Here is an 18,603-nt window from a genome sequence, read left to right as displayed (position 1 = left end):
TATATATTGCTATCAATTTCTTGTCCTCTCTGCTCACGTAATCAGATTTACCAGTAGAGCTGAGTGAGTTGTCTTCGAAACTGTAGAGCCCGTAAATAATAATTAAACATCTTCGGGCAGGCGGACCCGTTGGTATGACATCGTTACATGATGTTATTTCGTGACCTCCTGTCTGCTATATCAAAAATATAGAATCGCCCAAACGTACTAAACTAAACGATCATACGATTTCAAATTGGTATTTCTTCACTGGCATATAATTTTTCCCTGCGGGATGGTATTTGTCTTGTGAGGTTCAGATTGCCAAGACAGGAGCATTTGGCGCCAGTCATTTAGGCGCCTATGGACAATTAAACCTACATGTATTTTGTATATATTTAATAAGTTTTCGGTCAGCATAACGGCACTCCATTTCGGCCAAGGTTTTCTTGCTGCCGATTGTTCTGGCACACTTCTTGCAGTCACATGTTACATGGCCTAAAACTTCATATGTCTTGGTGCGTCGTGGTGCGGTAATGGCCAACGCCAATATGCCCATTTCTATAAATCTTGCGTATTTTTTCTTGGGGATGAGTACCCAATAATCAAGATATTTGGCAACTTGAAATCGCGCCTAGCGTGGAAAAATTTAGAAGAAGTTGCATAAATTTAAAAAAAATACTCTATAATTGATGCTAATTCACGAAATAATTTTGGGCCCCCTTCGATGTCACCCCCCCCCCAATTGGGGGGGGGGTGCGGCAGTTACGGCCGTGCAAATGGGTAATGTAACTTCCATCAATCTCTTTCTTTGAGCCTACATTACTAAGTCAGATCCAACATATGGAACACGCGCAATCATTCTTGCTACCAGTTCTTGTATAAATCGGTTTTTAAATTAAATTATCATTATTCATTCATTTTACCTAACGGTTGAAAAAAGAAGGGACATGCTGGATCAGCCCCTTATAGAAGATCGTCGTCTGATGCGAACCGTTTTACTGACGATCGACCGACCCTGTACGTGCGCGATAATTTATCGACAAAACACCAACGTTGTTTCTTTGCTGTTGAAACGTTTACCTATTTGAGATTTGTGATGTTTTATCCGTTAGCAGAATAAAGTTAAGGACGACTTAATAACGACTCTCTGTTGCGAACGCGCGACATAAGTGGCTATGATTTTTCAAAATGTCCTACCGGATTCTTAAGGTGTAAAAAAGATTGGGAACCCGTGTTTGAACTTTCGAATCAGGCGGGCGAATGATGGAAATATTCACTTCAGCTAGACTTTATGGAGGATTTTCCAAAATAACTTTCTCCTTCCGCAATCGATGGATGATGCTACACAGTTTAATGTAGCTTTATCCAGCCTTGCATCTTATATGTAGGCGATTAGCGGTATGATGAAATGTCGTAAGAGCAGATGTATCGCAAGACCTTCATAGATAAACCGTCAACAAAAACCTCGTAAGAAATAGCGCAATCCTGACTTGATTATCATTTCAACGCCGCACACTCAAATTGAGCGCTTCGCCTGAGGCTGGCAAGCTGTATGACGGATGTAATATTCTTGTGTTGGTGACGCAGCCATTGTTATGTGACCTTTTCGACGTATTTATGGTGAATATGAATGTTCATAACGAAATAGATGAGTGCGTTTCTACAGAGGGAAATCGCAGTACGGATGCAAAGGAGTTCTTGTGGACCTAGGCAAGCTTGCGTGTTGTTACTAGGGCTGGGCAAAATCATCGAGTATTGGGTTTTGAGTCGAGACGAGTATTCGAGTATCACTCCTTATATGATTCATAATCGATTGAATGATTACAAAGCTCAAATACGTTCCTTTTAGGCGACCACAAACAAGATAATCCCAGTTCTACATCACATGGGAGAGAATTTGGAATTTTTTCGACTATATACTATTTCATTACACTTTGCTGAGGGTTGATCACGATTTCACTAACGAACGCAACTTTGAACTATGTTTTGGAAGCTGCGTTACAGCGAATCGACTTGTTAAGGCTTCTACTCCGGATAATAGTATGGACATTATACATCAAGTTACTAATTTAGCTCTTAGTGCAAGGGAACGTATAATGTGAGAACTTGCAAAAACCGTCTCTCACAACTTGACTCATTGACTCAACTTGATCATTTATATCAATACCCGATTCAGGTTCGGGTTCTCTAATGTTTATATCCGTCCCCAGTTACGACTAGATTATCTTGCTTTAGGATTAGGTTGTTAGAGTTTTTTCCTGAGCTACTTTTAGTTCGTGCGTACGAGCGCACGCATTCGCAGAAAGTTATTCTTTGCGACTTTATCGACTCATACCGTCCTCCCGAAATTACCGATACCGTTGAGCCAAGTTTGGAACTTTTTGCTGGTTTTAAAGTGTGTGATCGCAGACGGTCCTGATCCAGAGTGACACTATCGAATGTTTACATTCAATAGTTAGACTGACCCACAATGGTTCATAATTATTAACCCGCTACCACAGGTCTTTTGAGTCGGATTTCGTGAAGGTCTGGTTCAGTGGTTCCCAAACTTTTTGACACATCGTTCACGACGTATCCTTATTGCCCACCTAAAATCTTGAGATCATTAGTCACGAAGTGCTTCTACTCTCCTTAAGATATATCTAATTATTTTACTTACTCAATCAGTTATGTTTGCACACTATTTCTACTTGAACAGTTTTCATGCTGAAATGCTAATTTTACTAACTGTTTGCCAGTGAAAAGCGGCTTTGGGATTCATTTCAACAAGGCGTTGCTTCTAAAAAGTGGAGAAAATTAATAAATATGTTCAATTGATGTAATATGAAGCAAATTTCTTCGATTCGATTCCTTTCTCCCTTCGCGGCCAGGGATGGGTCGAGCATGGAGCCGCTTTCCTGTTAACATCCAAAGATTATACACTGGGCTTGCCAAGAAACCGGACTATTATATAAGAAAATTTATTGAACTTTCCAACCTTTTAGCCCCTCCGGACGTTTTTGCTCCCAATCTCACCATTCGTTATTCTCACCACCTTACCCCCAGTGGGCAATATCTTCCAATTTTAGGGACCACTGGTCTGGCCAGATTCAAGGCCTGGAATTGATCGATCCGATCCACCGTTTACAAACTGCGTCGTTCCGGTTGTCCGTGACTATGACGTGGTATGTAGTCTGAGTTGTGTGACATGATTGGCAGTTTTGTGGATTTGTGCTCGAGGACTATTGACCAGTGTTTCTAAACCACTGTTGTAGCAGTGATCTTCCCTTTCCTTTAGATATTGTCGGGGGAGGGGGGGTGACGTAGAGTACGTAACCGAGAAATTAGGGAAGAGGATGACTGAACAAATGGTCACCGTCGTTTCATCATACCATGAACGTGATACCATTTTTTACATAACATTTTATCTGGACTAGTTGTTGCTGAAAGAGCGACCAGGTTAATAAAGAAAGGAAAGACAAAATAGTTAGTTTTAACATTGGCCTTGCATGACTCCTTAAATTTAGTAAGCCAGCGAGCCCTCATGGGGTCCATGTATCCCAGCTTAAGAATCTCTAGGAATAAGAATATGACGTTTGTATTTTGGCCCTTGGTGTATATATGATGTACCTATATACAACGCATTATGGAGATACACACAATTTGTGCATATATGCACCCATAATGTAGACTGAAATTGACGCTCTGGACGCCAATGATTGATCGACAGCTTACGTATAGTGAGATTTAATCGCCATGCGGCCGAATTGCAAACTGCTTCTCATCGTGTGTCTGTGCCAGTCGACGTCGTGCGGGCCGATGAGAAACTACACGAATGGATACCATCCCGCAGGAGCGGACCCGAGATACCTAAACTATGGTCTCGGAGTCGAAATTCCTGGTCTGACGAACCCGCGCGTCCCGTTGGAAGGAATGTCTCTGCAGGCGAGGCATCATCTCGTTAAATACATCGGGGTAAGACCCGATTACGATTACAACGAGGACTACTACGAAAGCCAAGACTCAAACTACATCGCACCACCTCTCGACGCATTTGACGGGATCGTGGAGTCGCAAACGAACGAGAAGCCAGACGAAGAGGAAGTTCCTGACATCGTAGAAACGCAAGTGATTGAAAGTGCGGAAAGTGGGTATTCCCCGGATTACGACGCTGCGGGAGGGGCCAGACGTAGAGGAGGGAAGGTCCAATGCCGCGATGAAGGCCGCGAGTTCAGGTTCAGTGATTTGAATTACTTAATGAAGGGATTCCCAGCCTGGGGCCCATGAGCCTGTAACAGGATGCCATCAAACGTTTATCAATTCTAAGTCAATATAGCAAAAGCATTCATATATCAAGATTGAACAATAAAGAAAGTACAGAAAATCTCCACTTCCAAACCAGCGATGACGACATTGCTAAAACAAAACAAACTGAACCTGCACGTTAACTGAATATATATTAACTAATTAATGCACTGTCATACTTCTTGCTTGTTGTATCTATATCATTTTATCATTCTAACTATCGCTCACTGTATTAACCAGTTTTGCACTAACAGAAACAGCGTTTCCAATTTTTTCAAACAGTAGCAAAAAAATAGGAAGGTTGATTTTTCAAAATTTGGAAAGGGAGCCATGCTATAAAAGAGGTTGGGAAACCCTGATCCAGCACATCAATTGCTTTCGAACCATCCCGTGTATTAGTTAACAAACTTCCATCAAACAGTTTCTTTTCGCTCAAACTGACTATGTAGATTCGTCACGTCAATGGCTCCCAAATAATGCCGTCAGTTCGTGCCGTACTCGGCTTATTGATAACGGTTTGTCGGTCAAAGACAAATCATCTTATGCGGTAATGATTACCAACAGTACATGCACCGTATTACTTCTACTATATTTCCTACGCCAGATCGGGGGAGACGTTTTTTCCAGCCGGGGATCCGTGCCTGCCCTGCGTCTGCTTAAAGTTCGGGCCGAACTGTAGCCGAATCGTCTGCGAACCGCTGCCGGCCGGATGCTTCGAAACGATCGTCGAACCGGGAACGTGTTGTCCCGTGTGTAGGAGGAAGGGATGTCCGTTTAGGGGAGCTTTTCTAGACCTACACGAGTCTGTTCAGGTAATCTCTGATTACTTTGATTCAGATATAGTCAGCAACAAAGTACTTCTACTTGTACTTCAAGTAGTTTTCCATAGTTAAACGACTTCCTCGTTTTGTTGTTAGACTACCTCTAGCGGTTTTCAGTTTTCTAGACAAAACTAGGCCTAGAATACTTACTTTTTGACTTACTCGGAAATCGTTACTTCCACTTATACCTGAGTATAAAATGTCAGCGTTACTTATTTTACTTAAATACCAACGATGAATACTTTGATGGGTTCTGCTTTCATTGCACTGTTTCTCGCTGCAAAACATGGAAGATGAATTTTTATTTCTGCTCGACTGCATTGGCAATATTAACACTGTTACATTTTTAACGCAGACATTTCGTCCAATTTTATATGTTCGCAGCTTCTCTATAACCAGGTCATGGAGAGACGGTGCTTTTGTTTGATGCGAGTGTGACCAAATTAGTTTAATTTTGAGCACCAAACTTGGGCTCCCCATTGGGTGATCCACACAATCCATATAAACATAACGAAATCACTTAATCTAGTGACACTATATCTCTCCAAACAGGAAGAAAAATTCGAAGTTGGCTCATAAACACAATACTTCATGTTCGTTATACCGAAATAATATGAGGCTAACCTTTGAACTCGCCTTCCGTTGGATGAAAATCAAAGATGTTATCGTTTCCGACAGGTTCGGATCATACTAACAATGTGATATTGTTTATATTCGCTACTCGCAAAGATGGCGAATTTTTCGCAGTAATTTTTGCAACTATTTCTTATAAAGATAACAACACTCTGACATTTGCGGTGGTCACTCTCTTGACGCGGTTTTTGTTTGCCTTAAAATTCGACTTCCCTTTGTCAACTCTACTATTCCCTGAGACAATTTCGCGTTGTGGGAATGGGACAGCAGTTCATGTCACTTGTCTCTATCCGTCCCAGATCACGGCATGCGAAACATGTCAATGTACCGAGAGCGGGCAACTTCAATGCACTGTCGCCGACTGTACGCCGCCATCATGCGTCGATGCCGTTCTACCGCAAGGTCAATGCTGCCCGGTTTGTCCCAACGGTGAGTGAGAAGGCCCTGTAGATATGATATCGGTAGTGTTGAAGATATGAGTTTGAGGTAAAGTCGGAGGACAGAACCTCATGACGTCACACCAGGTGCTAATTCCAACCCTACATTTCAGTAAAGTGATATATAATGTACAGTGTACGTACAGCTGTACACGATACCTAGCGACGACTGAGGCCACATTATGTCACAGTGCTGAAGTACATACTGAGTTTTTTAACGTCACCAAATGTATCAACTGGAGCATTCAAATGATATGATAATCCCATAAAATGAATATCTTCCATCGCTTTGCCAACACTTTCGACGAGGACTTGCAAGGGAATACAAGCTTACGCCTCCACGGTGTATGCCTGACCGGACAATGTATTCGGCGTCTGAGTGTTGCTACGTTGATACTGTGCAGATTGTAGTATGGATTTTACCCCATTAACAAGTTAAGCAACGATAGCCAACAGCCCAAGACCCCAATCGCATGGATTTGGTTTTTAGGATGCAATAAACGTATTAAATCGAGATGGACCCCGTGCACTTGCTAGATTTTTTCACATCAGGCAAATATATGAATTTCATTGACTGGTTGAATAAGCATCATTCGCTGACTACCTACATGCAGTGTATTTCCCTCTTGATGTAGTGTGATTGCTGGTCAAGCTCACAGCAGAGAGTCGCGAAATATGCACGAACAGACAGCTAGATATTTCGAGCAAACTTTTGTAACAAAGCAGTTAGAATTTTTGAGATTGTCAAGGTGCATGCTCGTTTAGTGTTGACTTTTTATGTTATAATGACGGGAAAATTGCAATATATGAAAAAGGTTCACAGTGCAGAACCTTCCCATCCCTAGTAGCAACACTCAGACGCCGAATACGTTGTCCGATCTGGCCTAGACCCTTAAGGCGTAAGCTTATATTCCCTTGCAAGGCCTCGTCGAAATTGTTGGCAAAGCGACAAAAGATATTGATTTTATGAGAATAATATATCATGTGATTGCCCTAGTTGATATATTTGGCGACGTTTCAAAAGTCAATATGCAATTCAGCATTGTGGTTCGAGTAGTCGCCATCGTGTACATTAATATATCTCACTTCACTGGAATTTAGGGCTGGAAAGAGCAATATGGCGTCATGTGACGTCATAAGGTTCACGTTCGTGTTCACACAGAACCTTTCAAAAAGGTTCGCGTTCACACGAACCTGAGCCTTTCGGCGGTTCACACCATCCCTACATATTGTCACTCCATATCTACCGTGCACGAGGCGCAACAGAAATTCTGAGTATCACATGACTTTTATGAAAATTAAATGTTGGTACTACGTGAAAACAGTCCCTAACTTCTTTAGCCTATCTTTCTTATTGGGGGATTAAACTACTTCTACTTGACAAACTGAAAATAGCGAAAAGTAAGTAAATAGTTCACAAAATATTATGAAGTAGAAGTAGAAGTAGCAAAAAAAAGATCTACTTGAGTAAGTACCAGAAGTAGAGGATAACTACTTGAGTACTTCAAAAAAGTAGAAGTACTTCGTTACTAACCACCTCTGGGTTTATGTCTTCATAATGCCAAAATATCTTGATTATAAAGTTGTTGAAGTTTAAACAAGCATTATGTATTCACGCCAGCGATTTATACAAGGTTTCGTTTTGATTCAACATGGAACCTTCACAATCCGCCAACCTATAGTATGTGCCAACAAAAGGAGTTCGTTTATATTCGAAAATGGTACATTCGGTTATTCGAATTTTCATGCCGGGGATGTCATATTTGGTGATACGATTGTGGATATACAATGTTCTCTCCAATTTTCTACTCGTTGCTGACGATTACAAATGACGAAAGTCAGCCAGTTTTATTGGAATATGATTATGATTAGAGCCCGACCGATTATCGGCGAGCCGATAATATCGAGTCGATATCACACTTGGAAAGAAATATCGGTATCGGCCATTGGAGGTAAAAAAATATCGGCCATTTTCGTGACGTCACAACATGGTCGTAGGGAGTCAGAGAAGACGCGAAGTCTTCACTGAATGTCAGTAAATTATAAAGATAAATGGCCAAGCTGCAATGCACATTTGCCTTACGTAAAAAATATAATTTCACCGTTATGCCCCAGTGACTTTAGTGGGAATCCCCCTGCGGTGATCGAACACCAGAGACAGAGCAGACATCGAGTGAATGGAAAATTGTATTTAGAAGATTCCAATCGATTCATTTGAGAAATGAAAACTTCATTCAAGCTGGACTGACCGTCGCGATGACAGAGAAAAGGGTCGCGTGTAAACATTTACCTGTAGATAGTGCGGTTGGTGTCTGTGTAGGAAGCTCACAAGTCTCGGTACGGTACCAACAAAGCGAAAAAGAGCAGTAATGTATGGAATCATCTGACTGAGGGGCCTCCATGATAAGGGATATGCGGGCATAGAGTGCAAGAAAATCAAGCAAAAAGGGAGCAGAGCCAACAATTCATACGAATGTTTTTGATTCCATAATGACGTGGGCCAATTCTGACAGTGTGTAAAAGATTGATCAACTGATTGTTGAAATGCTGGTCATAGTCAAGGGGATGGGTGGAGCGGACGTGAACAATTTGAGTTGTTTTAAACATTCTCTTCAACTGTTAATGATGTTCTGAAGGTCCAGGTGTACTGCCGGAAGAATATCAATATTTGGTGGAACCAATGAAGAAAAGATCCCCTGCAGTCGTGGAACCAAAATAAACAAAGATTCCCAGTTCTTGCTGTGATACCAACTACGGTACCAAGTGAAAGACTGTTCACTGTGTTAAGTACTGTATAGCCTACATCATTCATGAATACCACACAAGTTCACTCTCTGGAGAAAACGCCGAGAAGTTATGCTTCATGAACTGTAATCCGCAACTGCCAGGTACTGGTGCTACTGATATATTTTTATTGCCCCCCAGATCATTCATTTCATGTTAAGTATAGCAATGGCTGTAAACATGTTCAATTAAATACTCTTGAGGTGTCAAATATGCGCCTTGGGATAGATTCCATATCTTTTGAATATCGGCTGAATATATCGGGGTTATCGGTGAAGGTACAGGATATCGGTTTTATCGGTATCGACTCGAAAATCCAATATCGGTCGGGCTCTAATTATGATTCAATTGTATATTTAAAGTTATGACCTCCCAAGAGTATCTTCAAACTCTCATGTCGATAACGTCCCATTTTACTTTCATTTCCCTCGAAATGGGGTATATTTTACTCCTATACTTCTGAGCAGGTCCCAATTGCAACTCAAGCGCAGGCTACATCATACCGGCCACCGTCGAATGGGTGAGACTGCCAGAAGTTCCGTGCACTGAATGCCGGTGCCGGGCTCGGCAAGGCATAAGCGACCAAATATGGATCGGGAATCGAGATGTGAGTTCGTCGACAGATGCCTATCTTGAGAGGGTATCATTTCATGTTGTGAGGAATTATTCTGCACCAGTGTTTTTCAACCTTTTCGAGCTCCAATCGCAATTTTTTTAGAAATTAAATTTCATTCCCACAAATTAACCGAAAATTGGTATACAAAAAGAAGATGAAGATACTTAACAATATTTTGTTCAGATGTGCAACAAATTGGATACTATAGCTTAAGCCATCAAGTGCCTCATTAAAAAGGCAAGTCTTTTCAATAGTTTTGATTTCAACTATTTCACTAAAACCATTCTCGGCCAAACAAGTTGTTGGGTTTTGTACATGAATGTCTATACCAGTGCTTGGATAGCCAGGTATTAAAAACTGTTTTGCACTCCTATCCGAAATGCAGCGTCTTTTTCGCGAGTGAAAAATTCTTGCTGGCAGAAAGCTTTTGCATGATGTTCTGGAATATAAGGTCCAAAACGATCAAGGAGAGTACGCACATTAGAGCTCGCTACCTTATGATACGTTGCTCCAACTTGTTTTGTTTTTACGATTTCCCATTTCTGTCTCGCGAGTAAATTAGAAGAGCAAAGAAAGTCACGATGTCGTGTGTTCGGCTCCTTTGCTCAATCTAACTTAAAAGTTTATAAAAGTTTAATAACCTTAGAGCAGCCTTTTAGACAACCACCAAAATCTGAGTTTGTGTGGCATCTCACGATCCGAGCCTCACCCATGAAAAAGAATTCATTTTGAATATTACAGAAGTATGCTACGATTCACGGAAATATATGATATACAGAACGCGCATACCACGATTCTACCCAACACAGCTCTACAAAACATGAGTGACGCACGCGATTTCAAATTACGGTGAATTAAATTCCTCTAGGTGTCGCATTTGTGCTAATGTCTACTCATATTGCAAGAACAGAACTATTCTGTGCCGACTGCAGACAACGGATCATATCCATATCGAAAGATTTGGCCTTCCAGCGACGGTCATTTTGACCAAGGTTTTGTCGTCGCTGATGTTATGGGACGGCATTTTATCAGCGGTTTGTTGGCCAACACTTTACGTCTTTATGTGCCCCGACGTGCACCCCTACACTAGTTCATCGATCTTAGACTATGTTTTCCAAAAAAATCTGTCGGACAAATCTTATCATGAATTCAAACCAAAGGTCGGCAGATTCTCATGATCAAGCCATATTTCCTGCGTGTTTCGCTTATTGGCTATAGTACCCAACACAGTGACGCTGTATATGTTAAAAACTATTGCAGTATTGTTTTGCAATAAATTCAAGATATACTACATACATATTAACATATAGCTCTGGTACTGTGTCGACCAAAAATTAAACACTTTGCCGCCCATACTTTAATAACCCTTGGCCGGGAAACAATTTGCGTTACTGTAACTTGCAATTGTGTGTCTGTAATGATGATATTTACTACTATCCTCGTGCATCGCGTTAATCGTCAGTTATTATGAAAATATGATGATTGTTAACCGAAAGAAAGCAGAAAGTCAAGTTGACGTCATTTTTACAGCCTGTCGCCGGATCAGACGGGCTGATATTCTGTACCTCTGTCACTACGCCGGCTTTCAAACCAGGCTTTTGGTTACGTAAGAATTATAGTGCGAAAATATTAATTCACTACGGCTTGTGAGAGACAAAGTTATTGTCAAAGCTATGATTAGTGGTGCGTCATAAGTCAAACAAGTTTTTGGAATTGCATCGCAACTACAAAAGTTACACCGCCCTTGAATTTCCTGTTTATTTAAATTATTACACGCCGGAAAAATAAACAATAAGACACCATAATGGTGAAGCGTGCGGCTTCTTGATCGGTAGGTCGTGGGTTCGATCCCAGGCCGGGCCAGGCCCAGACTTCACTGCTTGGCGCTCATGCATTACTGGGGTAGCATGGAGATGTGGTGCAAGGCTATATCTGTACCTTCTTCGTCCGGCGCCATATGCACTGCACATCATGCACTCATGGTATGTAGCCTATATGCACAGATCGTGGGTATGTATATCATGAGTCCAGTAATATGCCGAAAAAACATCAAGGACAAAAATAAACCACGTCCTTTCCTTAAATATTTACGATTTTCATTCGCATTCATTTGGATTTTCATTCGCACCACCTTCGTCTTTCTCACTGCATTTTTTTTCATTCGCACAAGTGCGTACCATCCCACAGGTTGATCTGCACTATTGCGAGATGAGCATAAATTATGACTTCGGTTTTGAAAATGTTCACAGACTGTTATTGAATCCGAATGGAATAGCCGCAAATCTACAACTTTAGGCCCACATTCGAACGAATGCAAACTAATTACCGGGTGATGTGCGCGATTTGTAAAATAGCTTTTCAATTTACTAAAATAGCTTTTCAATTGACCTATGTCCGTTTCATCAGCAACCAGTATGAAACCGTGGTTTGGTCACTACGTGAAAATGGTTTTGGTGTTGGTTATGTGTGGCCTAAGGAGGTGCGTTTCGTCTCCGGTTCACCCGCCAACCAACGTCTGCGACGCATCGTTCAAATGTACTTAATCGTTTTCAAATGCTCCATTGTCTATTACAAAGTGCAGTACTCTGACCAGTCTGGTATGCCGTGGACGAAACTTATTTATTGAGAGATGACTGTCAATCTTTTTCCGCGAAGTTATCAGTTACATATGTGTAATTGGGACCGGCTGAATAGATTGTATGGGGTCACCACACAACCTTCGACTTTTTAGTGGACTCTTTAATCAGCCAGTTGAAGAAAAAAACTATTGTTTTCATTTCAACTTTCCAGGCGCAGTGTCGTGAAATCCAAGACTGCGAGAGTTCAGACGAAGATTTTCGCTCTTGATGACGTCGTCAGTCTGTTTTTGTTTTGGGACCAGGCTACTATTTCCTACTGCTTGCACACCATATAACGAGCCTAAATTTTGTTAATTTCGATGTTTTTTTGTCGAGGATGTATTCTAGGAAATGCGCCGGCTACAGTTTCGTGGCCGGCGTGTAAATCTTGGTATCGCTGCTTGCGCGAGCCAAACTTACGGACATGACTTCAAGAAAAATGACTAATATGAAATATCTTCATGACTCAAGTCACTATAGTAGACTACTTGAATTTCAACTTAGCAATCCAGTATTCCTGGGCACCTGGCATTCCGTATGAACCACGTCGCGAAAGAGAGTGTACGTACATGTATATAGTTGAAGTCGGGCCAGACATGAGGAAATAATTGCCTTCTAGTGGCTTTGAGCTTGTCGAAAATGCCCTTTGTATGATATATATTCCTGTTGAACGCATATGGTTGTCCTTAAGCTCGCATCAGACGTAGCGTTGTCGTCGTAGCGATTCTTTGTTCTATCAAATCTGGAAACGCCAGTGATTTTAATTAGCAACGTCAATTAATTCAGCGCCAACGCCTGCGGTAAGAGAAGATCCCAGGCAAAGATAGCAGCATTCATCCATGTGTCCACATATAAACCCACTGTGCACAAAATCTTTGTTTATTTGGTATACATCCTTGTAAAGTGATGATTGATATGTTGGCCTTAAAATTTGACTAGTGTATTCCATGTATCACACGATATTATTGACACAAGTCAAAATGATGCGGATTTTGGTATATCACTATGCGTTATATGCCGATGCTCAGACTCAGGATACGGCACACTGCCTGTGGATCCTCGTTTTTCTTGAAATGGCGGGGGTTCGATATGGTAGCTCGACGCCCAGGACAAGGCCAAAGAAGCAGGCAAGATTGATATTCCGTAAACAGGGACCGGCAACCTTCTGTGTGCAACGTTCCAAAATGTCAAAAAACGCAAAATTATTACCAGATCTCGTGCAAAACATTTGATTTAATAATAATACTTAACGTTTCAAGCAAGGGATATTGCCAACCATATTTTCTGCAGCTGGCAACGGCATCTGGTGCACCAGGGATTCTTGAATTATTGGTCGCGAAGGGAGTAAATTTTGGTCGCTACGGCACTCGACCCATCACTTACATGTACGAAATATGTACATAATTTATTTTCAGTCGCGCAATGATCGATCTTCTATGGTTGATTTGGTCGTTTCCAAATCTATTGTATTCGGTACCATATCCAATAACTGACCGGCCAATCAGTGTTGTTACGATGATATGGTCTGATGACGATGGAGAATGTGCCAACCCGTGTATGATTCAGGTCGGTTTGGCGTCACATTTAAGTTGGTCTGACGCTAGATTTGTCTGCAAAGGTCGCGGTAAGGCGGTCGTTGCTCCAGATATATTGGAATCGCTTGCACATCAGACGAAACTAAAATAATATCCCTTCCGAGAGACGAACACGATTCCAAATTCGCATTTCGAAACGGGCTCAATATTTCTATCGGTGGGTGTCATTTAATACGTGATGCTCAAGCTGCGGGCGCTGGACTATTCGGCGCATTGACAGTGGACATGTCAATGGCGAACGTTTTGGTCAGCACGCGGTGGTTATTTTATTTCAAGGTTTTATCGACGCCAATGATGTTGGCAGCGCACACACCCACGGAGTCGCATGGTCGCATGTTGCCCGAAACTTTATGTCTAGGTCGTATCTTCTATAGCAGTGGTTCCTAACCGGTGAGAAATTCCCAACTGGTGGGGAATTCAATGGTCTCTGGTGGGAAATAGACGTATTTGGCAACAAATATAGACAGGACAGGGACATACTTACGGATATATCTGCGCGATTACCGTTACCAGCAGAGGTGGTCAAAGTAGTCAAGAAAGCTACTCAAGTAGAAGTAGAAGTAGCGACGAAAAGATCTACTCAAGTACGAGTAGAAGTACTTATTTCATAAGCAACCAAAAACTACTTTAAGTAGAAGTAGAATTGGCTGACTTTAAATCTACTCAAGTAAGTAAGCACTTGTGAAAACGATCCTAATTCGTTCACATGGATTGTCAAAAGTTGCAAATTGAGCTATGCGAAAGGTGCCGAGCTTGATTCATATTGATGTATACCAAGAGGTATCCTATTTTCGACAGCATAAGCATTCGTCTGCATCATTTGACGCAAACTATTATAACCATGTTTTTGCAAAAAATCACACAGAAGTTTTCAAAATGTACAAAGCTCGTAGGGCGTAGGCGATCCAAAATCATTTCGTAACTCAACATAAAATAGAGTATTTTAGCGCAGAATTTCCTTATCCTGAAATTATTGTCCACGCTTAACGCGATTTATTGGACCTGGTGTCTTGACTATGATGTGGAAACCCCCAATAAATAAATATATCTGTATATAGAAAATGTTTTTAAAGCTATGCATAATGTACACAAATGAGTCAACCGTATTAGCAGTTATGAAAAAATTCAACCGAATACCCGAAGAAACCATTTGGATGCTTTAGTCTAAGAGTGTTCAATGTGCACTGTGTAAAGCCTACGGGAGCGCAACTTAAGAACCGGCGCTGGGCCTACGGGAGCGGAATAAAATTTATATTTTCGTAATCAGTGAAGAGTCAGCTTTCGATTGATACCCGTTTTACCAAATTTAATGCTCGGCAAGCCAGTCAAAAATGACTGTCAAATTGGCTCTAGCCAAGTGGAGATTGTGACCTAGACCAATTGCACTGAGCCGTGAGATTTTCTTGTGTTGACCAGAGGTGGTCAAAGTAGTCAAGAAAGCTACTCAAGTAGAAATAGAAGTAGCGATAGAAAAATCTACTCAAGTACGAGTAGAAGTACTTTATCCATAAGCCACCTGAAACTACTTGAAGTAGAAGTAGAATTGACTGACTTCAAATCTACTCAAGTAAGTAAGTAGTTGTGAAAGCGATCGTAATTCGTTCACATTGATTGTCAAAAGCTGCAAATTGAGCTATGCGAAAGGTGCAGAGCTTGATTCATATTGATGCATACCAGGAGGTGTCCAATTTCCGACAGCACAAGCGCTTGTCCGCATGATGGGATGAAAATTATAGTATTGGTATGGAAATGCGATACTAATCCACTCTTACAGCACGTTTTAGAAAATATCATGGTATGGCACCCGCCGGCATATTATAAGGCCCGTAGTTTAGTCGAAGACCAATACGGAGAAGTGGTATCGGATACGGTGTAAACACTTTGCGCGATTAGTAAACGTTTATAAAGAATATGGGAGATTAGAAAAATGTCATATTGTGTAGCTTCATTTCCGGAAATCATTACTACACTTGCTTTCACATTTAAACATGTATGTTTTCCAGACAAAAACAAAACTGATACTAATTAGAACTCAAAGTATGATACTTGGAATTGAAAGTGAAACATAGATACTACTTCTAAAGTGGAAAATGTATTTCATGTCTTTAGTCCAGAAAAAGTTTCAAAGGCTCTATGCCTAAACAGGTCTAAAGCTCAAAAAAGTCCACTGTTCCAGATCAAGACACGCCATGGACTGCTAAACTATGATATGATAAGTAAGTAAGTGCTAGATTGCGAAACATCAGTTTCAAACGTTATGATGGACCGCATATACTCTGATGAAATATTTCATATGGGCGACAATGCGGTGTGAACGGAACCACGCGACCCGTTACCTAAATTATATTAACCGATACTTCCGTGAAATCATATTAGTCACTCCATATCCACTGTGCGCGAAGCGCGACGAAAATTTTGGGCTTTACTCAACTTTTCTGAAAATTAAATGTTGATACTCCGTGAAAACAGCCCCGAAATTCCGCAGGCTATCTTCTTGATTGGTGGATTAACCTACTTCTACTTTACAAACTGAAAATAGCGAAAAGTAAGTAAGTAGATCACAAAATATTATGAAGTAAAAGTAGAAGTAGCAAAAATTAGTTCTACTTGAGTAAGTACCAGAAGTAGAGGAAAACTACTTGAGTACTTCAAAAAAGTAGAAGTACTTCGTTACTGACCTCCTCTGGTGTTGACACCATATAGGACACTATGGTGATATCATGCTTTCGGTAAATTTTGAGGGTTATCGGTATCGGTTCACAATACGTTTTTGTTGCAGTTATAGGCGATTGTCTTGCGCACTGGTGTGGTTATGTATTTTGTTTACGCAAACAAGCAAGTAGCTGCTCCTATATAACAAAAGTTAAAAGGAAATATGACGATAGTTATCTTGAATTTGGATTCACGTTTGTGGTGAAAATCGCGTGCAATTGCCCCGATCTGTTGTTTGCCTTAAGACCCTCTCGAACGATTCAATGAAGCCCCATCAACTGAAGCAACATCTTTCAACGATTCATCCTCAGTTTGCCAACAAAATCGTGGCTTCTTTGCACTCAAAGCAAGTCAACTGTACAAGTTTAGATTGGGAAGCACAGGTCAATCTCAGATCGTTGCAAGTGAGATAGTTGCTATGTCTTATGCAGTATCGCTGCTAATAGCAAGGACCAAAAAGCCCCATAACATCGGCGAGACATTGATAAAGCCGTGTCTGGTAGAGTGCGCTCATCTTCTGGTTGGCAAGTCTGCGGAGTCGAGAATGAAAAAGGTCTCGTTGTCTAACAACACTATTAAATCACGAATTGAATATATGACTTCTAATATCAAAGACCAACTTATCACTAACGTCAAAGCTTCGCAATGGTTTGGAATACAACTTGACGAGTCGGTTGATATAGCGAACCTCTCCCAACTAATGGTGTTTGTTCGCTACGTCTACAACCAAGGTATTGAGGAGGACTTTCTCTTTTGTCGCCCATTGGAAAGAACTACGAATGCGGTCGATGTGATGTTGCTTATCGAAAATTTTGTTGATGCTGAGGAACTGGATTGGAGTAGACTTAGCAGTATTTGCGCAGATGGAGCACCTTCTATGCTCGGTGCGCGATCTGGGTTCGCAGAGCTTGTCAAGAGGCAGAACCCTACTGTTATTGCGACGCATTGCATCATCCATCCAGAGGCGTTAGCGTCAAGAACAATGCCCCAGCTACTCAAGCAAACGCTGGATTGTGCAATTAAAATCGTCAATTACATAAAAACGAGACCCTGAATTGTCGACTCTTTCAAAAACTGTGCCAGGATCAGGGCATGGTATGGAAGTATGGTATGGTATGGATCAATATTTTGGTATGGAATATGGAACAATGCAAGTATGGTATGGAATGGAAGATTTTAATATATGGTATGGAACGACATTTCCATACTTCCATACTTTGGTTTTTCATACATTTTATCGCGATCTGTGCATGCTTCATGAAGCGTACGTTGATCGCTGCTCACGTAATACGACCGCTTCGGTTATGTGTGAACGTGAACTATTGAACGTTGTGTAGTTACAAATACACGCTTCGTCGCTTGTGCAACGGTATTAGGAGCACTTGGAATGACATGATTTTGTGATGTAATTATAAAGATTGTACAATCTCTATAATGTAATGATGGCAACAGTAATGTCGATCTGATATTCTATTGAGTCTGGACACGACGTCTCCGCATAGTCTATCCTGTGACGCGATAATTGGTAATGTGGGCAACTCCAACTATACCTCATTCCTTGAGTGACGACAGCTTACAAGCAATCATGATGCAACGTACTAATTGCTCAATGTGATTGATGATTATATTTCTTCTGAAACATTGTCCGCACATTTATACTATTTACATATCGAGATATCTTATTGGTCATATTTCAAACGCTCTCTCGTTAGTATTGGGGAGTGGGGTAGACATAGTTTGAAATTCTCGCCACGGCAGTGGCGGCTCGGGACAATATCGGGTGGCGGGGCAAGGGCTGCAAGTGACTTTTTATCAAGATGACGTCACAATGGCGTTTTCCAACGTAAACAAGTAACTTAATGATGGTACGGTAACATGAATTTCCCGACAACAGTGATTTTAACGTATGTGCCACGAGAGGTCTGCCGGTGAGCTGTGACTTGAAGTGTGGTAACTGCGTAAACGGCGTACGGAACAAAGATTCAACATGGTTCATGTTCGCACTAGACCTGACTAATTATCTGCAGAAATGGAAATGACTATAACTCGAGAGATAGCGTAAGCCTAATTGGAAAGGTCAACGAGTTCGGACACATACGCAATTGTTGTCTCATACATTGG

At 41.2% G+C, this 18,603-nt stretch overlaps 2 protein-coding genes across 2 annotated transcripts; both read left to right on the top strand.

Annotated features, from left to right (window-relative positions):
- Positions 1–3,340: 3,340 nt before the first annotated feature.
- Positions 3,341–12,850, top strand: LOC145445586 (uncharacterized). Its single transcript, XM_080323776.1, has 5 exons — positions 3,341–4,196; positions 4,871–5,078; positions 6,020–6,149; positions 9,409–9,548; positions 12,348–12,850. Exons 1-5 carry the CDS (start codon positions 3,718–3,720, stop codon positions 12,402–12,404), a joined length of 1,014 nt encoding a protein of 337 aa, XP_080179902.1. The 5' UTR covers positions 3,341–3,717; the 3' UTR covers positions 12,405–12,850.
- Positions 12,851–16,900: 4,050 nt separating this feature from the next.
- Positions 16,901–17,536, top strand: LOC145444383 (protein FAM200C-like). Its single transcript, XM_080322350.1, has one exon. It carries the CDS (start codon positions 16,901–16,903, stop codon positions 17,534–17,536), a length of 636 nt encoding a protein of 211 aa, XP_080178476.1.
- The last annotated feature ends 1,067 nt before the right edge of the window (positions 17,537–18,603 follow it).

Source organism: Botryllus schlosseri, chromosome 8 (assembly GCF_051294905.1).
Source record: "Botryllus schlosseri isolate E-star chromosome 8, Bs_hap1, whole genome shotgun sequence".
In the NCBI taxonomy this organism is placed as follows: Eukaryota; Metazoa; Chordata; class Ascidiacea; order Stolidobranchia; family Styelidae; genus Botryllus; species Botryllus schlosseri.
The sequence above is the reverse complement of the archived record's forward strand: the minus strand, read 5'-3'. Positions and strand labels throughout refer to the sequence as shown.